General features: G+C 46.3%; 1 protein-coding gene across 3 annotated transcripts in view; it reads right to left on the reverse strand.

The window, feature by feature from the left end:
- Positions 1 to 23,860, reverse strand: part of ORC2 (origin recognition complex subunit 2) — a 334,428-nt gene that overhangs the window by 126,222 nt on the left and 184,346 nt on the right. For all 3 annotated transcript variants that reach the window (XM_078680185.1, XM_078680186.1, XM_078680187.1), the window contains 2 exons: positions 17,582 to 17,760; positions 16,475 to 16,573 (listed from right to left, as the gene is read on the reverse strand). In XM_078680185.1, coding sequence (XP_078536311.1) covers positions 16,475 to 16,573; positions 17,582 to 17,760 — 278 coding nt within the window. The remainder of the gene's footprint in view (positions 1 to 16,474; positions 16,574 to 17,581; positions 17,761 to 23,860) is intronic.

Below are 23,860 nucleotides of genomic sequence, written 5' to 3' on the forward strand. Positions count from 1 at the left end.
AATTAACTTCCCTTCTTGTATGAGTTGATCTGCCCTCTTTTGATGTTCTTTAGGGAGATGTGTGATGAGTTTTTCTAACTCATCATAATGCGCTCTGTCATACCTTGCAAGTAGTGCTTGCGTATTAGCTATGCGCCAACTGTTTGCCGCTTGAGATGCTACTCTCTTGCCAGAGGCATCTATTAGTTTAGACTCTTTGTCAGGAGGTGGAGCTTCTCCTGTAGATAAAGAGTTTGCTCTCTTGCGAGCGTTTGTGACCACTAGTGAGTCTAGAGGAATTTGCCCTTTAATGTATATTGGGTCTTTTGGAGCTGCCCTATATTTTTTATCGATTCTTGGGTTCAATACCCTAGCCCTCACTGGGTCTTTGAATATCTCTGATGTATGACTGAGAAGGCCCTTAAGCATTGGTAGTGTTCCTGATGTTCTTTGTGCAGTAGGTAGTGTTTCTAATAAGAAGTCCTGTACTTGAGGTTCTGTATGTAGGTCTACCTTATGATATGTTGCTGCTCTAGTAATGAGTTGTGCAAACCCAGTATTGTCATCAGGAGGTGAAGGTTTTGAGGGATACGATTCAGGGTCGGTATCATTATCTGACCCTACATTATACTCTTCCCATGGGTCTGCCTCCTCTGGGATTGCGTCCTCATCATCCCCAGGATGTTCCCCCTCCCCTGTGTCACTCTCTAAATCTGTTGTAGGTGTAGATGGTCGTGTGGGAGGAATATTTGGCCTATTGTGAGGAAGAGGAGAAGATGGTGTGTGAGGTTTGGGAGAAGAGGGAGGAGTTGTATTCGTCCCCATTGTTCTCTTCTTCGGATGAGTCTTGTCGTCCGAATGTTCATTCTTCCTCTTTTTAGGTAGTTCTGTGACTACCTTGCCAGTCTTTGGGTCAATAAACAAAGTCTTTTGTTTAGGATCCGTCCCGTGTTCCTGTGTCGGTACCGCAGTTTTCGGTTCCGAAAGGTGTTTTTTCTTTTGAATGTCCATTTGTATTTTCGGTGCCGAGATTTTGTTCGGATCCGATTTCTTCGGTATCGAAGATGTCCCCGGTGTCGAGGGTGTTTTCGACGCCGAAGCGTGCTTCGGTGTCGACATGGACTGCTTCGACTTCGAGCTTTCCTTGACTTGGTGCTTCGGTGTCGATGTGGTTCGTTTATCGGAACCGGAACCACTATGATGGGAGACCGAGTGTTTCGGTTTCTGTTTCGTTGCCGGGCTCGAAGGCGGGGCGTTGGAAACTTTTTTCGGTTGTCTGACCGGGCTCGAGGGCGGGGTCGACACCGTGCGGGGTCTGTTCTTTGGCAAAGGGACGTCGTCACTCACGGTTTGTTGGACGTCGATTTCCTCGACGTCGGACTCGTCCGCTTCAGACCCCGCCTCGTCGGCCTCTTCTTCCTCCTCTTCTGGGTGCTGGTCCTCGAACAGCTCCGGGATTGCTTGTGACTGCATTCTCGATACCTCGTGTCTTCGGGCTCGACGGTTTCTAATCGTCGACTTTGAAGAGAACGCTGCACAGGCCTCACAGTCCCTGGATTCGTGTTCAGGGGACAAGCAGAGGTTGCACACCTCGTGTAGGTCCTTGTGTGGGAACTTAGCACCACACGTTGGACATTTTTTGAATGGAGTCCTTTCCATGGACCCCGGGCTGGACTACGTCGAGTTTCTCGTAGTCGTCGTCCTTCGAACCGCGTCGGTATGGAGTAAAGTCGCGTTCGATAACGATACCGTCGATTTGGAAAGGAGTACGCGCCGGTTATAACCTTCTTTGTTGAAGTCGGTCCGGAGCGCTTCGATCCTCATCCGAACCCGATGGCGGAAAAAAACAATCTAAGGATGGAGCCGATGCCCATGCGCACTAACACCAAGAGGAGGAGTCATCTATGACGACAAAGACTTCTCCAAAAGAAAAACAAAGTGCAATCATCCGAGCCCAACACCAGATGGCGATCTATTCATAAATGTACCATCTGCAGCCCATATGCCTCGAACATATCCATTCCAGAGTATTCCATCATATAATAAATCCAGAAGTAGCTTATTGCACCTTTGTGTAATTGTGAGATTTATGTTTAGAGTGAAAAATGTAATCAATTCATCTTTGTTGTAATATTTAACATAATAGTATAGGGCACTTTTCACAGACTTGAAAAAGCACCAGGCGAATGGGACATAATGGGGTGAAACACGTGTCAGCTACTCTGTAACATCTTGTCATTTACTATTATGCCAAGCGATTATACTCGGCAATTCACAAAATTACAGCCGTATAGAATTACTTTTTTGCTATCTAGAAACCTCTTTTACAATCCAGAAATGCCTTTCGAAATAGCAAAAAGGATTTTGTAACTCATTACCGAATCGCAATTAGGAAGGGGCATTAAGAGGGTGCCCCTTCCAAACTGCAATGAGCTGCATCAATGCAATTGCAGTTGCCAACCACTGAAAACGAATTGGCTTCTCAGGTGAGGTGGTAACCCATTCACAATGGGGAAACTGTTCCCGTTGGCAGCTTCCCTTTGGAAATCATTTTAGCAGTTTCAGGGAAGCTAGGTAGTAGTACAAGGGAACACTACCTGCTCCACCTGATGTCTTCTGTAGCGGAATTTCCTTAAAGCAGCAGCAGTTCCTTTAGGGACATTGGGAGCTTTGGAAAAATAAACCCTGTCTGGGAATAGAATACTAGGGATGGTGGTATGTTGTTCCTTTCTGGCCACCATTCCTTGTGGCCAATCACAAGGGGTCCCAATTAACAACCTGCCTTATTAATATCCATTAGGCAGGTCATTCTGTAACTCCTGCAACTGGAGATTTTGTAACGTATTAGTACACAGGTTCTATTACTAAATTAAGAATAGCTTGCAAAAAGTCGGTATGTGCTTTGCGCCTACTAATAGCGGCCAGTGTTTACCTATATCTGGCCTGAAGTATACTGTGTTAAGTCACAATTAAAGCCAGGTAATAGAACAAGTACTAGGGTTTATTCTTAGTGTGACTGAGCATCTCTCCCTCTATTCCCTTTCTGACTCCTAAAGCCTATAATAAGCCCAGTGTCCTTAATAAATCAGCTCCCAACTTCTTCAAATATCTAAAGAACTTCAACCACTCTCATTTGACACCCTCATTACCGACCAGTATCAGTGCATGAAAAATGGAAACCTACAGACCAATCAGATATTATCATCCCATCATGCCGCTCTGCGGCTTGAGTCATTTGGAAAGGAACTGAATGTATCTCAAAGATCCAAAATCCCTTAAGGCTGCAAGTTACAGGTCTTTCTGTCACCATGTTTCTGATACAATATCTTGAAATCTATCTACAATAAGGATAAGTTACTTACCTGTAATCCTAGTTCTCTTCCAGGGGTATCCTCATCAAAGTCATAAGCACTGAATATTCCCGCCCATGTGCGGGACCCCGGAAACAATATAAAAATATATATGTAAAAAACACATATATCTAACTCCACATATATGTATGTACATATATTATTTTTTCTCATACCAATGCAGCCCCAAAAAGAGGCTAACACATATGAATGTTTCAGTTTTAAAGTGTTACAATTTCTGAGAATTGCTGTTGAAATCTAGCCTTGAAAAAGAACGAAACAGGTTGCTGATATGAACATTCCTGTACTTTTCTAATCTGGGGATTCCTAGATGTGATATACATGGTTTCCATGTTTCTTTACTTTTTACCAATACTGCACTTACCAATATACAGAGTACTCGAGGTCTGAAAATGTCATTTCCTGGTTATGGTAAAAAAGTCACACTCACTCTGGACCCCTCCTCCTCCATCGCCACTCCCCGGCTTAAATGCACACTCCTGAACTTTAGATCGTCCCCTAGACACGCTGCAGACATAGCCGACCTGATTATCGCACACGACCTAGACCTGACCATACTCCCCGCAACCTGGTTAACAGAATCTTCCTCGCCACTCATTTACATTCTAGTACCCCCTAATTACCACATCATCAGATTGGATAGGAGTGGCAAGACAGGGGGTGGAATCGAATGTATTCACCGGAGCAACCTCTCAGTAAATAGAGCCATATCCCCTGTATTCTTCTCCTGTGAACACATCTGCCTCGACATCAACAGCGGTGGCAATCCAGTATGCTCTTTACATATTATCTACCATCCACCAGGGGACAACCTCACCTTCACTCAATACCTCATGGACATGGTCACAACGAATTCTGGACGACAAAACACAAATATTCCTTGGTGATTTCAACCTCCACTGAAACGATCACGACGACTCTGTGGTCAATAGTCTCAAAAACATCCTCAGCGCTCTAGACCTCACCCAAAATCGCATGCATGACGCATAAGGCTATACATCACAACTCGCCCAGTTACGCTCAGAAATTGACAATCTTGAGTGGCTCTAGAGCCACAAGAAGAGCAGAAAATCTTCTATTGAAACCACATAGATTCCACAAGAAAAAAACATATAAACACACCTTCTCAGGGATGGCGCCCAGGATCTGGACTGCTCTCCCTCCAGAATCCAGACTTATCTCATCCACGGCATCCTTCAAAAAAGATGTAAAATCAATCCTCTTGGCTAAATTCACATGAATATAGGCTAAGGAAATCTCGAGACTCAATATTTTTCCTTTTATGACAATGACCAGCCAGATCACCTAGGAACCTTTGTTGCCTTGCCTTGACTCTATGGGTAACCATTTGCTCATATTTGCACAAAATGCATTGTTAATGATTCTTTTGTCTTTATATCCCATATGTGTGTAAAGCGCTCTGATATCCGTGAGGATCTTGTTCGCGCTCTATAAAACTTTCTAAATAAATAAATAAATAAATAAATGTAAAACCTTGTACATGTACTGCAATTATAAAGGAAACAAAGAACACATTAAATCAAATATCCTTTGAATTTTGTGTTTTAATGAGTAAAACCACTCATAACTCCTGAAAATTGCTCATAAAAAGACATTGTTAGCCTCAGGTTGCATTGAAAAGCAATAACATAGAAAATGAAAGCATTTTCAACAAAAAACTGGCACTGTGCCTTTAAGGCAGCCCTGAACCCAGGCTTCCCATCATGCCTCAGGGGTGACAGTTAGGTCAGTTGTTCTTTGCATAACCCTGATGTCAGGGCTAAATACACATATGAAAACGTACAGCTCTCATTTACCTGGGGAGGCGGGTGGGTTGCTTATGACTTTGATGAGGATACCCCTGGAAGAGAACTAGGATTACAGGTAAGTAACTTATCCTTCTCTTCCAGGGGATCCTCATCAATAGTCATAAGCACTGAATAGAATAGCAAGCCCAACAACCACCTGCAGGTAAATGAGAAGTACATCTTCTACCTTAAAAGACCCAACATCACAGCCCAGACTGGCTGCTAAACAGATTCCGCAAGGAGGCTTGGCCTACTTGGGTATCTGCTCTCGTGTCAGAATCAAGACAATAATGTCTGGTAAATGTATGGACGGACCGCCAGGTCGCCGCCTTACAGATCTCAGACATAGGCACATTATTGAGAAAAGCCGCAGTCGCAGCTCTTCCCCTGGTGGAATGCGTCTTGGGAGAAAACCCTAGGGGTTTTTGCGCTAGCTGGTAAGCAAGTTTAATACATGAAACGATCCATCTGGAAATGGAACGTTTCGAGGCAGCATGGCCTGTCCTGATCGATCCATAGTTAACGAAAAGATGATCAGAATGACGAATCACTTTAGACCTGTCAAGATAGAATTTTAAAACCCTTTTCAGGTCTAAAGAATGCAGAGCCCGCTCAGCTGGAGTAGAGAGGTTGGGAAAAAAAGTGGGCAGAGAAATGGTCTGATTTACATGAAAATCTGTCACCACTTTAGGCAGAAAAGATGGATGCTTCCGTAGCACCACCCTATTCAAATGGAACACCGTATAGGGTTCTGATGCACAGAGGGCTTGAATCTCGCTCACTCTGCGAGCTGACGTGATAGCCACCAAAAAAGCCGCTTTCCATGAAAGATGTTGTAAAGTAGCTTTGTGAATGGGTTCAAAAGGAGGACCCATTAACTTTGATAGCACCAAGTTCAACTCCCAGGGTGGAGAAGGAAGACGCACTGGAGGGTATACTTTTTTTTAACCCTTGCAGGAAGTCCTTGACAGATGCTAGCTGGAAAAAAGAGGTTTGAGAAGGTGACCGCCTATAAGCCGTTATGGCCGCTAGGTGCACCTTGATGGAATTAAATTTTAAACCTGCTTTAGCCAGATACAACAAATAAGGAAGAACTGCTTCTTCTTGACATTTGATCGGATCATGACTATTCTGTATACACCACATATAGAATCTCTTCCACTTGCATGCATACGAATGTCTGGTGGAAGGACGCCTTGCCTCTTTCAGAATGAACATGCAGTCCTCTGGCAATCCTAGATGGCCGTATTGGATGACCTCAGGAGCCATGCTGCCAAGCTCAGTGACGGAAGGTTGGGATGGAAGATCCTCCCGTCCATCTTGGACAACAGGTCCGGCCTGCATGGCAGCCTCTTGTGAGGTGTCACTGACAGATGAAGCAGGTCCGTGTACCACCACTGCCTCGGCCAATCGGGAGCAATCAGAATCATTGTTGTGCACGAGTGTGTTAGCTTGCTCACCACCTTCAGAATCAACGGGAGAGGTGGAAAGGCGTACACAAATTCGTTTGACCAGTCGATCAAAAGAGCATTCCCTCTCGAGCCTGGCCGGTGGAACCTGGAGGCGAAGCTTCGGCGTTTGGCGTTTTGGTCGTCCTCGAACAAGTCTATGGAGGGACGACCCCAGGATTGAAAAAGTTCCTCCACCACTTTGTCGTGAAGAACCCAGTCTTCTTTGTCGTCGAAATGACGGCTTAGAGCGTCTGCCCTCACGTTTTGCTCTCCTGGAAGGTGAACCGACGTGACAGATAGCCCTCGAGCCAGAAGCCAATGCCAGATCCTCTGCGCTTCCAATGACAACGTCCGAGAGCGCGTCCCCCCCTGCTTGTTCAAGTAGTACATTGTGGTGGTGTTGTCCGTCTGTACTAGCACCGATGACTCTTGGATTGAGGGGAGGAACGCTTTGAGAGCCAGGTCTACTGCTCTCAGCTCCAGCATGTTGATATGGTAAGTGCTTTCCTTGTGTGACCACTGACCTTGAACCTGCAGGGGGCCCATGTGCGCCCCCCAGCCCAGAAGGGAAGCGTCCATGATCAGTGTTTGTGCAGGAGGAGGTTGGTGGAACAGGACTCCCACCTGCATATTCTGAGCTTTTGTCCACCACGGAATAGACGCTCGAGCTGCGTCTGAGATAGTGATGTGATCGTCCCAGCGAGCCGATTGCTGATCCCACTTGTCCTCTAGATCCTGCTGAAGAGGACGCATTCGAAGTCTGGCATTCGGAACCAGGAAGATGCAAGATGCCATCGACCCTAGCAGGGAGGCAATCCTGCGCACTTTCTGAGTATTGCCGCGAAGAATCAGCTGACATTTCTGGGCGATTGACGATTGTCTCTCCTCCGAAGGAAACACTTTTCCTGCTTCGGAGTCTAGCAGAGCTCCAAGGAAGTGAATCCTCTGGGTGGGCTGAATGACTGACTTTCCGAAGTTTATATGTAGCCCTAGTCTCTGGCAGAGCTGTATACAAGTTTGGAACTGATTCCTTACATTGACTGGGGAGGGACCTTTCACCAGCCAATCGTCCAAGTATGGATACACGAAGACCCCTCTGCGACGTAGTGCAGCTGCTACCACCGCAACACACTTCGTGAACACCCGAGGGGCCGACTTCAACCCAAACGGCAGGACTTTGAACTGATAGTGGGAGGTCCCCACCCTGAACCGAAGAAATCTTCTGTGACTGGGATGTATTGGGACATGGAAATAAGCATCTTGAAGGTCCAGCGAACACATCCAATCTCCCTTCCTGAGATGTGGATATATTTGGTGAAGCGCCAACATGCGGAATCTTTCCTTTTTGACATGCAGATTTAGCGTTCGCAAGTTCAGGATGGGTCTGTATTCTGCCATCTGTCCTTTTTTCTTGACCAGAAAATAACGGGAGTACACTCCTTTTCCCCTCTGAGAGACCGGAACTCTCTCGATAGCTGACTTTTCGAGTAGAGTGGTGACTTCTTTTTGCAGTAGGTGCAGCTGATGATTTGATGTAGACATTGGGGGAACTGGTGAAGGCAGACGACTGAAACGAAGACAGTACCCATTCTGAAGCGTAGACAACACCCATCTGTCTTTTGTGATGCTTTGCCACTCTTTCAAATGCTTTGTCAGGCTTCCCCCCACTGGAGTGGTCCACGGCGCTGGGGGAAGAGACGACTCATTGCTTGGCTTGAGCCTTACCGATTATTTCCCTTGTAATTACGCTTGCCTTTATACTGAGACTTTTGCTGCCCCTGCTGATCTTGCTCTTCTGCCAGTTCGGGGTTTGAACCCGCTGCTTAGTAGAGCCCTTGTTGAAGGAGCGAAATTTCTTCTTGAACTCCTTCTTCTTCTCAAGACCCACCGCCTTGAGAGTTTCCAGCTCTGCCTTCATGCGCTGCATTTCCTCGTCTGCACTTGTGCCAAACAATGAAGCACCTGAAAAAGGTAAGTTCAATATACGTGCTTGGGCTTCAAGTTTTAAAGCCGTTAGTCGCAACCATGATGACCTTCTTGCTGTTGAGCTGCTAGGGTAGCTACATCCGCTGCGGCGCTTATCACCTGGTTGGAGACTGGACTGCCTTCCAGGAGGATTTCCTCAAAGTCCTTACGGTCCTCTACTGGGAGTTTCTCCACAAAACGTTGCAGAGAATCCCACAGGGAGCGGTCATAACGCCCCAAGAGGGCTTCCGCATTGGCAACCTTGAGAAAAGACGCTGATGTATTGCAGACCCGCCTTCCCCACGAGTCTTGCATCTTACTGTCCTTATCCGGAGGAACAGTGGTGGATGAGGCAACTGCATTGGACTTCCTCGCCGCCGCAATAATCACTGAGTCCGGGGGAGGATCAGCTCTGAGGAATAGCGGATCGTCCTCTGGAGATTTGTACTTTTTAAGAATCCTTGCCGGAGCCGCTTTGACCGTCGCTGGGGTTAAAAAGACGTCCATAACTGGCTCTATAATCCCCGGCACCAAAGGCAGAAGAGGTTTGGGTGCAGACCTATGTTGTAATGTTTCAAATATTATCGAGGTCTTGACCTGCGGAGCTTTTAAGGTAATTCCCAGCTTAAGGGCTCCCCTACCCAGTACGTCCTGAAAAGTGAAGACATCATCTATTGGAGATACCCTCGTTGAAGGAGAGTCTGTCAGGGTAGGAGAGTAGTCTCTGTGAGAGCGGGTCGAGGAAGAAGTAGAAGGAGTTCTTCGGTCTCTCCTTGTGCTTCTTGAGCGTGATCTACGCCTGCCGGTTCGCACCCTCGAGCGCGATCGTTCCCTTTGACGAACTGGGGAGCGCGATCTTTCCCTCTGGCGAACTGGAGAGCGTGATCTTTCCTTCTGATGAGATCTTTCTCTCTGGGAACGTGATCTTTCCTTCTGGCGAACTGGAGAGCGTGATCTTTCTTTTTGCCTCACCGGAGAGCGTGACCGTTCTCTAGGCCTAGAGAGCGGTTGCTGCAACCGATACGCTGTCTCCTTGTCCGGAGCCCAGTGATGCAGTGGCTTGCACCATCTCGGTGAAAGTCTGACAGTAGGCGATTTATGTGCTAAATCTTTCACTGGAGAGTGTGATGGAGGCGTTGCATCCCTTTGCGAATGCCTGGATTCCTCGCTGCCCGACTGATAAATAATCACATCCGGGCCAGAGTCCGAACCTGAGCCAGCCGCAGACCTGGAGCGACTGCGAGAGTCCCTCTGTTCCGGCGACCTCTTCCGCTTGGCAGCGTGACTGTCACTCACTTGCGAGGCCTGGTCATCCTCCGCAGCTGAGGCAGACCCAAACGACCTTATAGACTGCTGTGCCGCTGCCTGAGGTTGGACCACTGGAGTTCCATGCCTCGACGTCGATCTCCGAGGAGGTGAAGTCCATACAGGCTTCTCCAACGCCGAACTTTGCTCAACTTTCAACGGCGAGTGCCCTGCCGACGTTTGTGAATGCCTCGACGACGAGCGTCGATGGTGTGACGCCGACGGAGGAAGCTTCGACATTGAACTACCATGGTCCTTCGACGACGATGAATGCCTCGACGTCGAATGTCGATGGGTCGTCGACGGAGAATCCCTCAACGTCGAAAGCCGATGACCTGGCGACGACGAAGGATGCTTCGAGGTCGATCTCTTCCTCGACGTCGATGGCCGATGACCTGACGACGACGGAGAATGCCTCGACGTCGAGCGTCTATAGCCAGACGATGACGGAGGCTGCCTCGACGCCGAGCGCCCATGACTAGGCGACGGCGGAGGCTTCGAAGTCGAAAACTCTACCTGAGCCTTCGACGACGGAAGTCTCGACGTTGAGCCCCCCTGCTTCGACGGAGAACCTAGATGTTACACTCGACGCTGCACATCGCCCGGTTGATGGCAGCGGAGTCTTGACTTTCGATGCTGAAGACTTCACCTTCTTCGTCGTTGGAGACCTCGACGCCGATCCCGACGCCGAAGGAGAGCAGGTCGGAACTTTCTTCGACGTCGACCGCTTCATAAGTCTCTTTGGAGACCTACCTCTCTCAGAAAGTCCATAAATTCTGCTTCTTTCTCTGTCCTTGATAGTTCTGGATGACAAGGACTGGCAGTGGACACAAGATGCTACCTCATGAGAGTCAGGTAGACAGCGAATACACACAGGATGTGTATCAGACCAAGCCTTCTTATGCCCACAGGCAGGGCAGGTGTCAAAAAGAGCATTAGGCATCTCTGACAAAAAATTAACCTTTTTTGAGCCCAAAAAAGGTATAACTATCTCTCTAAGGTAAAAAACCGTAGAGTGAGATCAAAAATTTTAAGAAAACACCAAGTAATTCTGACAGAAAGTCAAAAAAAGGTGGGAGCTGTTAACCAGGGTCCTGACAGAAGGAGCCGGAAAGAACAACTGACCTAACTGTCACCCCTGAGGCATGATGGGAAGCCTGGGTTCAGGGCTGCCTTAAAGGCACAGTGCCAGTTTTTGTTGATGAAAATGCTTTCATTTTCTATGTTATTGCTTTTCAATGCAGCCTGAGGCTAACAATGTCTTTTTATGAGCAATTTTCAGGAGTTATGAGTGGTTTTACTCATTAAAACACAAAATTCAAAGGATATTTGATTTAATGTGTTCTTTGTTTCCTTTATAATTGCAGTACATGTACAAGGTTTTACATTGTGTTAGCCTCTTTTTGGGGCTGCATTGGTATGAGAAAAAATAATATATGTACATACATATATGTGGAGTTAGATATATGTGTTTTTTAGATATATATTTTCATATTGTTTCAGGGGTCCCGCACATGGGCGGGAATATTCAGTGCTTATGAATATTGATGAGGATCCCCTGGAAGAGAATGGGATAATTAGGAATCCATCCTCCAACCTGAATCTGGAACAATTTAACCTCCATTGTACGTCTCTAAAGAAAGCCCCTTTGAAATCCCACACCTACGATTCACCTCACCCAACTTGTACCTTTTCTCCCCTCTTCTATCACCTCCTCTAATAGAACCACTTGATAGACATACTCCAAGAGCCACCGTCACAATCCTCGTATGTCGACCAACTTCTCACCCTACTACCCCTTTGTATACGGAAGAGGGCTTTGAGGCCCTCTTTATCTGTGCAGAAAAACCCATCTCACTTCTCCTTTTATCTCTGTATGCACCCATAAAGCACTTTCTCACACTCAAGAGACAATGGCAACTGAGTGGTCTCCCACAAAGAACTCTGTTTTCCTTCAAGATAACCTCTCACAAAGCCTGAACACACCCTCTATTCCTTCCCCCACCTACTACTCTGGACTGATCTTGTGCTCGAAATTGCAAGTTAAAACTCAATTAAGGCAGGCATCCCAAACTCTGTTAGCTGGTTGGATCCCCACCCAGCATCATTTTCTCATGCCTACACAAAATCAAAAATCAAAGCCCAATGAAGAAGCAAAGAACAGGTGTAAGAAGTTACAAACACATCAACCTCTACACACACACTCATAAAATATGTGTTTCCTTTCAATGCATCCAGAATCTTTAAGAATTGCTAAACTATACAATTACAACCCTATAATGGAGGAGTTGCTTATTTATTTACACTGCCTAGAACTAAAAACGTAAGAAATCCATACCACCATCATGATGCTTCTTGAAACAAGTGAATCAAAAGAGAGCAACAAGGCATATCAAAAAACATTCACTGAAATTGTAGGACACTCGATTAGTTCAAGTTATTACCACACAAGTACACTCGGACCAATCAGGGTTTATGCCTTCCATGAACACAGCACTTAATTTGAGGAGGCTATCTGGGGATTGCGGCGCAAGGAAACTATAAGAGAAGATGTGGTGGTGGTGTCCTTAGATGGCGGACAATATTTTGTTGGACCTGGCTTCGCCCAGGGTCTCCCTCCATAGAGTTCTCAATATATTCACCAATTTTGGCAAGTATTTGGGTAACACGCTTCTGTAGGAGCGCAGCGGTGGTAGCCGGCGATGGCAAAGGTATAGTGGATGTCTTGGCTGACCACACTTGCATCGCCGTACAGGTTGACAGTGGAGGCGTTGAAGGAACCGCTGGTGCTGATGACAAGCCTGATCTCCCTTGTGTAGTCAGATCCGTTGTCGACGGAGTGGCCGTCAACGGTAACGTCTTCGTCGATGGTGAACTCGTCGAGGGGATTGTTTTCTTCTTCGTCGACGGTGTCGACGTCGACGGAAGCGTTAGCTTCGTCGACGAGGATTTCGTCGACGGGATCATTTTCTTCGTCGACGAGGGTGTCAACGGTAAGGCCTTCTTCGTCGACGGCGGGATGTTCGTCGACGGCTGTATCGACGACGAAGAACTCGTCGACGGTACCTTCAGGATTCCCGTCGACAGAGGAGCGTCGACGATCGATGAAATTATCTTCGTCGACGGGATAGGTCTAACCTGAACCTGAACTATTGTCGACGGTGAGGAGGCTGAGGACATCACCATAGCAGATTTTTTTGAGGAAAAAGTCACTGTTGAAGTGGAAGAAGTAGCCACATGAAAAGATGGCGACGAAGAGGCTGTACTTGACTCTGTTATGGCTAGAGGTGTAATTTGAGGTGATGAGAAGGGACTTTGGAAACTGTAGTTTTCCCAGCTTTCCCTGAGGGCACAGATTTCACAGGTGGGGACACCTTCTTGGAAGTAGTAGGCACACCAGAATCCTGAGAGGATTGGGCCTTCTTCAACACCTTCGCTCTGGGAGAAGTCACCTCAACCTCAGTTTTCCTCTTCTTTGAGGAAACAGAAGACCCCGAGGCAATGCTCCCTACCTCTGAAACAGGGTGATCCTTGTCCTTTATCCTCTGAAGTCACAGGAAAAGACGACCTTCTCTGTCCCCGAGAGTCTTTTGAGGGAAGGTTCTGCAGATTTTACATTCCTTTGCCTCATGATCCGGATACAAACAGTATATACATTTCTTGTGAGGATCCTCCTTGAACAGCCTTAACTTTCCACAGGAATCACAAGCCCTAAAGAGGGATTTAGAAGTAGACATCCTTTGAAGGTAAAAGAACCAACCAAAGTAAGAAGAAACTGAGCAGAGCTCAGGGAGACTCCCTTCACACGACGTGCGGTAGAAAATCTGAGAGCCTGAGCCTCTGGGGAGAACATTCTGGTGGGTGCTGTCGCCTGATTGGCTGCAGTTTGGTCTATACAAAATGACTAGGATAGTCATGAGTGTGGGAGCTTTTTGCTCCTGTACCTAGGACTACTTTACTTCCTGGTTGGTTATTACCAAGGTTTTTTAGTTATTACAGGCATATTATTGCTTTTTTATATATTTTATATACCGTGGGACTCCCACTCCGACGACGGGGAATGATTCAGGCATGTGAATCTATGAAAGACACCCCAAATACTCGAGAATAAAAACTACTACTGGGCGGCCCACTTAACTGCCATCAACCACTATACATATCGTCAGTGAGATTACCCTGGCTATAGAATGGACAGATGGCTTCTAACTGGTGGGGGCTACACTGTGGCACTCTATTCCAAACCCACAAAATTTCAACTGACTGGACCCACCAGACATTCAGTGCAGGTGTGGCATACTGCCACTAGGAGTATGGGCTGGGGCCAAAAAATTACGCAGGCCACCCCTCTGTGGGACAACTGGGCACACTACGAAAGACGAAGGGTTTTGATCGATGGGACATTATTGGGATTTCTAAGGTGGGGGACCTGTGGAGAGGGGGGGGGAGGTTGTGTCTTTCTCCTCCCTTCAACAAGAATACGAGTTGGCAAATACAGAAGGTTTTAGATACCCACAGGTGCGGCACGCCCTGTGAGCGCAGATTCCGAGGGGGGAGACCACCCCCGAGGCCTCGCCAATGGAAGATAGGCTCCTGGATGGTTATATGCCTACAAACGCGATATCCCTAACTCACCAAAAGCTAATCAATCATGCTCAAGACCCTTCTTGCAAAGCTCCGTAGGGGTTAGGAGAGGGACATATCAGAATTGGAAGAAGATGAATAGCGGTCAAGACTGGATATTAAACTCAAAAGATGCTTGTTGAATATTTGGGAACCCACAAATTTGAACGGCAAAATTAAACCATGGGTAACACTGGCCCTGATGATCGCCAAGCAGATTGTCGCCAGAATGTGGGGAGCAATAACAACACCAACAGTAGAAGCCTGGATAAATGACATGGATTGGTGCATGAGGAGGGAAAAGAATATATATGAGGCAAAGGGATGCCCGACAAAGTGGTCAGAAGTATGGGGCAACTGGAATGGGTACAGGGGTAACATTTGTGCTCCGCACTCTATCCCTTCCCCTCCTACCTCACATGTTGTATAGAGATCGTAGGATTATAGCGCTGAAGTATCCATCACTACCATATATAATCACATTCACCAACGTAAGCAAGTGCTATGTAAAAGTTAATCATTGTATTAATTATCGCTGTGATGCAAATGTTGAGACATTGTGTTTAAGAAAAATGCTCTACAAAAAAAAACCTTAATGGAAGGAAGAAGTCCAAGATAGTAATCTTTGAAACCAAACTTCATTTGGTCACTCAGAGTTAAACCATGCATAAATCATAAAAAAACGCCATTTGTTTTAATGAAACTATTAACAAAACCTCCTACCAACTCTACCAAATAACGCCAATGAGGAAAACTGTGCACTCTATTTCATTTTTCAAAGAGAAAATTGACAAGATTAGGCTGTCTATCACTTAGTCTCTCACAACCCCACACAAACATACTTCTTCCAGCAGCACAAATCAAATGGGGGGGTCGCGTATATAAATACTCGTCACTGCAGTAGGCTGGCTTCGTCCTTTAGCCATTTATTTATGGACATGTTGCTCAAGCTACATTACTTGAGGGACTGCTACAAATAGTTTAGCCAGGGTTAGTGAAGAACACAAAACATCTATCCCTCTTCTTTCTCTTTTAGAAGTGCATTTGAGCCAGATAGTTGTACTTGATTTTGAAGAAAGAAGAGGAATAGGGGTGGTAGTAAGTTTGGTTGCATACTGCAGGGAGAGAAGGGACTGCAGTCTCTGACTGACTTCCACTAATCCCAAGGGGCACCAAATTACACTAGTAGTTCTATACGTGTGCAGCAAGAGGGGTGCCACCACTTCAATGTTATCCAAGCACTGAAACACATGCTTATGCATACAATCAGTGGGAATTAGGCAATCTGGTTATGTACTCCACTACTATAATCAGCTACCACGAACTGTTAGTGCCATCACGAGGCAATAGTCACCCAAGTTAAAAGTGCACTCAGGTTGGACCCATTTGACCCAACAGAGGCTAAAGCTTGTGTGTCTAACAATGATATACACGTTTCCAGCATTTTGTAAGAAACATGTGCTAAAAGAAAACATGCTCGACCTACCAGAATGTTACAATAATGGTCAGGTGATTGCATGGACACTGCACTGGTGTCCTTTAACTCTACCTCCCCTCACTTGATTAAGTTTGAGACAGCATGGTGGGGAGTGTAAGAAACACACACTTCAGAATCCAATGCCTGCATTTATGGAACTTTGACACTAGATGAAACATCAAGTAGGTAATGAAATTCCACCAATTGGTGCTCCTTGTTCAATGCACTTCACATACCATGTTATTTATATGTTCTCATATTAACTGCTATCACATCGGGTGACCTTCAGAGTCTTTTCTAGGGAAACATTAAAAAATAGTGCACAAGATTCTTAAAATCCATTGCAAATAAAGTTCCCAAGTGACTGTTGGAAATATTTATCCTAGGCATGTTTAGCTGTTGCTGTTAGCTGCATATGTAAGCGCAGACCCACGTACTCATACATACACAGGAGTTCTGAAGACAATATACCATAAGTACTGGACCAACACAACCTACCTGATCAAGCTTTGGTGTCTGCAGCCTCTGTAATGTTCTATCAGAGGTCAGGACTTTTGAAGTGCTGTGAGCCTCAAAGTACTCCTCCACCAGTTGAGCCTGAAACACACAAAAGTTGTTCAATGTAGCTGTTTATACCATGAGATCTGTAGACAGGGTGATAAAAGCTACACCTTAAATATAAACTAAGGGTATGCAGGTTTCTTACAGGTATATGAGATTTTGGCTCTTGGTCATTCACGGCATCCAGAGATATTGAAAAAAGACACCTCACCTATATTTCTTTGTGTCATGCGGCATCATTGGTGTCCTCTCCACATTTAGGATAAATACCACCTAGATGGACTAGGCCAACATTGGCCAGTTCAGAGATCAATTTAACTGGATAAATACATGGATGCAAATATTTAAAAATGTGTATAGGTATTACTGAAAATAATTTCTCTTCATTTAGTAGGTAACTTTGCCATAATGAAAATTTAAAGTATTGGATGTCATGCATCTATTTACATCTGCTTACATGATTCGGCCATCTGTTTGCCCAGAAGGATCAACAACCTTCTTCAGGGCTCACGGTATCACTAACAGGCAACACAAAAGTCGAGACGTAATGCCCTCAAACCTCGTGTTCCTAACCTGTTTGCATCCACCCTAATTTGAGCTTATTTTTATCAGTGGACATGGGAAGGGGAGGCACTTCCCTATAGTCACACATTCATCAAGGGTGGAGGCCTGCTTGCGAACCTATGCGCGCCCCACCCCGTTTTACTCTACCAAAAACAAAACTTTCTCTGCTCAGTACAACTTCCAACATCGCAATACAGAATTGCATGCAAATCACTTCTCAGTTCATTTTACTCAGAGTTAAAAAAAAATAAGTCCATAAAATGATCTGTACACCATTGTTAATGAGGTCGTCTCATTCATTTAGGCCGGATTGATGGAGCCACCCAACGAAAACAGCGACATGACAAAAATATTACCAGACCTCCATGCTCAAAGAACCAGCACGGGAAAGGCAATTCTAAGAGTAAACAATTTTGGCATTCTTTGATTTCAAATGACTGCTCTTCAGTAAAAACCACATCCTGCATGCAGTCTACTCACCTCAGCAGCATGCTTTGATTTCTTGGATAGTGTTTTGTTGGGAGCTATGGTTGTTGTCTTGTTGGGAGTCTTCTGATTAGTCACCATATCACTGGTCTTCTCATCCCGCTCCTCCGTTGATTCCCCTTCAGAGCCTGAGGCGGAGTAGTCACTCTCACTTTCCGACCTCAAGGATGGAGCTAGATGCAACAAACACATTTATGCAGCAAATGTGACATGTTCTACAAAGTAATCACTGAAAATGATTGAAATCAGGACCATGTCAGAGATTTAAGGATAGAACCCAGCTCTATCATCAGAGTTCCTCCTCCAGGTTTTAGATCACAAAAAGGCACAGAATTGACATGCATCAACATATGTGAAAGGATACTAATAGCCCTTGTTGAGACCCAACCTGCAGTATTAATATTATTAGACCTCTTTATGACTTGCAACGCTTTTGATCAGCATCCTACTCTGTTGCCTCAAAGACTACATGAGTGTTACAGGGCTAACCCTAGCATGGATCAGATCATCCCTCAAAGTGTTATGTAGCAAATAAAACGGGTTGGACTACTTTGCTAACCTAAGGAATGAGAGGTCCTGCAAAGATAATCACATTTGCCTAGGCACAATAAGGCATACTCTAGCCCTGAAGTTGACATTATTGATCAATTCAAAACGATTTCAAATATATGTAGAAGCTACACAGGTGATCCACCCCAAAGAAGGAAGTGCTAACAGCTTAAACTCTGCATTATGCCTTACCCTTTTGCAGTGATGGTTGAGGGAAAGCAATCTTTACCGCAGTGGCTTTATTTCCCAAAAATTATACTCTTTGGTAAAAATAAACCTAAGCCAGTTAAAATAAAAACCTTTCCAATGGTAAATAAACGTTTAAAGTGGCCTTCTACACTGGGGTGTTTCCCTTCTGTAGCTTTTAAAGTAAGAAACCAAAAAGTCATATTTGATCCTATAATGTTATTTATTCCAAAAGTGAATGTTTTAAAGAGGAGTGCACAAGTCCACTTTCATATGCTTAGCAAAGTCACACCTCTGTTAAGCACTCATCACAAAGGGTTCTTCTACTCAGCGGCACTATCACACCTCTATTATTTCAACTCCATGTACATAGAGCTCCATAAGCCAATTTACATCAACTCACATAGTGGAAAAGAGAGGAGGAAGACGTATCCGAGATCTTCTTGTTGATTGATGACCTTATTCCCGCTCTTTGAGCCCTACATTGGTAACCTTCCAAATCCTGTGCCTTAGCAATAGTGTATACTGGTCTCACCTACCAAGAAGGGTGCTAGTGGGAAAACTCTGGGAACATGCAATTCAAAATCTTGGAACTGACAGCAGCCCTCAGACTACAGCAAGAGACCGTCTCAAGTTTCGAAGGGAGATGAAAACATCCTTGTACCACCAACAATTCCCTGAGTCTATATGCTGTTTGACTGGGATTAGAACTGTGAATCCTATCAAACTTTAGTAGGCCAGCTAAACAAACGTGCTGATTAAAGCATAGGCAATTAATTGTGTCAGATTTTGGACTATTCAGCGAAAAGTGTTCAATGTCCACAAAGAGCGCCACTCGAATTATGAAAGATCTGCACTTCAAGCTGCACATTTCAGAAAACTTCACCCTGACCATAACCATCGCCCATCGACCAAACAGACTCCAAGCTACCTTCCCCAGCCGCATCAAGGACTTCATTGCCCCTCTCACCATAGATCCCAAAGTCTTTATACTTCTCACTACTTCAACTTCCACTGAGAAAACAGGACAGACGCCTGCTTCACAGCACTCCTTGAAAGTCTGAACAATTCTGGACTAGCCCAGCTCATCACAGTATCAACAGACATCACAGGACTGGATCACATATTAAGCACCAGCGACAGCATGAAGTAGAACTCTCTTCTGCCTTTGGTTAAGTCCGGCTCCCCTCTAGACCCTTGCTCAGCACACATCCTGAAACAGATCTACTCTGCCTGTGTTTTGCCACCCCTCACCCTTCTTAACAGCTCACTATCACAGGGCATTGTCATTTCACCCCTTAAATCGGCCGTTATTCTACCCATCCTCAAAAAACCTGGCGCCGACCCCTCGGTTCCTATTAACTATCGCCCCATCTCACTCTTACCCTTTTTGGCGAAGGTACTGGAACGCCATGTAACTAGAACACTGAGTACCTTTGTGGAGGAGAACAGGGTTTTAGCCCCCAGGCAGGCGGGTTTCCGTCCCGCACACTCCACGGAGTCCGTGGTATTATCGGTACTTGACAACCTCAGAGAGGGATTGGACACCAACCATCCTCAGGCCCTGGTCCTCCTCGATCTCTCCGCCGCTTTTGACACGGTTGATCATGCCATCTTACTTTCCCGTGTCAGAGCGGCGGGAATCGAAGGTTCGGCCTTGGTCTGGCTGTCCTCCTTCCTGCGCGACCGCACCCAAGCAGTGCGACTGGGTGACTTTTCGGCGGACTTCCATGCGGTTCAATGCGGGGTTCCCCAGGGCTCCTCCCTTTCCCCCCTGCTATTTAATTTGTATATCGCCCCACTCATCTTCGCCCTCCAACAGCTGAAGGTCTCCGTCTACAACTATGCGGATGACCTCCAGCTTATTTTCTCCCTATCTTCTTCCCCTGAGTCAATATCCAATTTCCAGTCTGTCATGATCTTCATCCAGGACTGGATGAATCACAACCACCTGAAGTTAAACCCCGACAAAACGGAGTTGGTGCTGACAGGTGGTTGTTCCAGTCCTTGGTCTTCTCTCTTCTGGCACCCCTCCCTAGGCCCCCCCCCGCTTCCATCTTCCTCTGTAAAAACTCTTGGATTCAAACTGAATGACCAACTCTCCCTTCATTCCCAAGTTAGCTCTGTTGTATCCTCATCCTTTCTCTCCCTCCGCACTATCCGCAAAGTCTCTCGGTTTTTTACTCCCTCCGCACTCAAACTCATAGTCCTGGCGATGGTTACTTCCCGCCTGGATTACGGCAATGCCCTTTACTGTGGCATGCCTGCGTACAACGTGCGACATCTCCAGCTGGTCCAGAACCAAATGTGTCCAAATCACACCACGTCACGCCCCTTCTTAAGTCCCTACACTGGCTCCCCATACAGGAACGAGCCCAGTTCAAGCTGGGCTGCATCATTTTCAATGCCCGGTCCGGCTCAGCCCCTGCTTTTATCACTTCTGAAATTCACTCCTATGTTCCTCCCAGGGAGCTACGCTCATCTACCCAACAACTGCTCGTAGTTCCCCGTTTTAAACGCAAAAAATGGGGAGGCTCCAAATTCTCCACACTCGCTCCTGCTTTTTGGAACTCCCTCCCGGCGCACCTGAGATCCTGCCCCCAGTACACACTCTTCCGCAAGGCACTCAAAACCTTTCTCTTTACACAAGCCTTCTCACCATAAAGCCTCTTTCTGTGTTCCTGTCTTTCTCCCCCTCAGGCTTTTAGTACTTTACAGCGCCATGAAACTGCTCGGTGTACGCGCGCTTAAGTAATATTTTAAACTCAAACTCAACTGTACGTCACTACTTACATGGACCAACCACTACATCATCAACTTCCAAATCAACACATTGCAAGTCAACACACCCACCAACATCAGCCTACTCTGCCACGGCAAAATCTCTGAGGCAGACTGACTCAACACGGATCAAACTAACCTAAGAGACCACCTCAACAAGGGCATCACCAAATTGATCAAGATCTATACAGATGCCCTTGAATGCATCAAACCCAACAAGCAAAGAAGAACCAACAAGCAGGTCCTCAGAGCACCTTTGTGACCTAAAACGGCACTGTACACAACTAGAAAGAAAATGGAGAGCCAGCCACAAAACCAGCGGCTTTACTTACATGTTACCTCAAGCAATTAAGAGACACCAAGAAAGGAGAGCTAGCTGAATGCATTGAAGGGAGCTCCAACAGATCTTCTCGATTGTCAAGGAAGTTACCACATCCTTGGCCTCCATCAACAGCATCCTTCCCTCTCAAGAACTCTGCAATGGCCTATCAAACTTCTTCCACAACAAAATTGCAAACATCTATAGCAACTCGCACACCAACCAAACCCCCGCAATGCCATCACAAACCAGCTCCTCACCAATGAAGACAGACACCTGACCAAATAAAAAACTTACCAGAGAAAATACAGCGACGATCATGCAGACCATCCACTCGGGAGCCCTAACAGACCCTATAGCCTCACCACATCTCCAACCTTGAAACAGCACTCATCAGCAACGCTCTAACCCACGTCATCAACACCTTCATCACATCCGCCATATGCCCGAAAGTCTGGAAACTTGTAGTGGTCAATGCCGTTCTCGAGAATCCATCGGCTGACTCGAGCCAACTGAGCAACTTCTGTCCTCTTTCTCTGATCCCCTACCAAGCCATAATAATAGACAGGGCCATCCAGAAGCATACTCACTTTGAACAACGCCACCTACGGGATAAGACTCAATCAAGATTTTTTTAAAACCACAGCACTGAAGCAGCACTCAACGAAGCCACCAACAACATCTGGACCATTCTGGACCAAGGAGAAACAGCAGCCCTCATCCTGCTCAACCTCTCTGAGGCATTCGACATGGTCTCCCACAACACACCCATAGAAAATTCACAAGCTCGGCAACCAGGGAACTGCACTCAACTGGATCTGTTCCTTCCTCAGGGGAAGAACAAAAAAAGTCAGACTGTTACTCTTCACATCAGAGACCAAGAGCCTGATCTGCGGAGTCCCCCAAGGATCATATCTGCCCTTCCCTGTTTGATGTCTACATGACTCTGCTCGTCAATATCAATGCCAAGGCATTACCCGCAACTCCTACTCTGACGACAAACTCACATTCTCCCTGAAGAACAAGACAACCATCACCAGAGACGACATCACCAATTGCATGGCCATGGTAGCAGAATGGATGAGAACCAACTGCTTGAAGCTCAACTCTGACAAGACAGAAGTACTGGTCTTCGGAAACAGGACCTCCCCGTGGACGATAGAGCTAGGACCGACACCAACACCTACCGACCACACCAGAAATCTGGGGATCATCCTGAACAACAGGCTCACCGTTAACGACAAAAGTCACTGCCTGCTTCTACATCCTACCTATGCTATTAAAGATATTCAAGTGACTTCCACAGAACACCAGACGCACAGTAACGCAAGCATTCATCACAAGCAGACTCGACTATGGAAATGATTTCTACGTAGGGAATCTCCAAACAGCTCATTCACAGACTTGAGGCCATCCAGAATGCTGCCGCAAGACTCACACTTAACATTCCATATCGCACCCACATCTCATCCCACCGGCTCTCAATTCACAAATGTAGCCAATTCGAACTCCTCGCACACATGCATAAAAAGTCTTGCACAACACTGTGCAGCATGATAGAGGTCGGGGAACATGGTGGCCGTGAGTTAGTCGCGGTCGCGAGCTCTCGATTCCCCCGATGGGAGGACGCTGTTTGAAGCGGTAGTTGTGCCCTTAAAGCCGACTAATTATTTTGTAAACACTTTAGGACCCGTTTGGGTCTTTGGAAATATACTTTTTCGCTGCCTTGTGCCCTTTTAAGTATTTTTTTTCAAGGCTACTCGTGGCGGCTGCGGAAAACTGGGAGGAGTCTGGGCGGAGGCGGCAGCGTGGCTCAGCTGGAGCCGCCACCCCGCAGCGAGAATCGGCTTCCCGCGGGAAGGCAGCGGGGAGCTCTTTGTTCTCCCATCCAGTCCGGGGAGCAGCGAGGTGAACACTTCACGATTGCAAGTTGATACCGGGAGGTCCTTACATATGAGTCCGGCAAGGAGGAAGGGGAGAGAACTGAAGGAACTGTGTGGGGATTTGAAGGTGAACTCAGACCTGAGAGCCCTGAAAGTTTTCCCTTGTGTAGCTAAAGAGAACAAGCATTTACAATGCAATGGTTTCGCCTTTGGAAAAGTTAGAGCTATTGGCATTGTAAATGACAACATTTGTATTTATGTGTTGGTTTTGAAAACAGATAAATAAATGGCATTGTCATTTACATTGCCATTAGCTTAATCTCGGCAGTCACTCTGCACTCCCTAGCATTCTGCAGTCACTCTGCACTCCCTAGCAGTCACTGTGCACTCCCTAGTCACTCTGCAGTCACTGTGCACTCCCTAGTCACTCTGCAGTCACTGTGCACTCCCTAGTCACTCTGCAGTCCCTAGCACTCCCTAGTCACTCTGCAGTCCCTAGCACTCCCTAGTCACTCTGCAGTCCCTAGCACTCCCTAGTCACTCTGCACTCCCGAG

Source organism: Lissotriton helveticus, chromosome 3_1 (genome assembly GCF_964261635.1).
Source record: "Lissotriton helveticus chromosome 3_1, aLisHel1.1, whole genome shotgun sequence".
NCBI classification, from domain to species: Eukaryota; Metazoa; Chordata; class Amphibia; order Caudata; family Salamandridae; genus Lissotriton; species Lissotriton helveticus.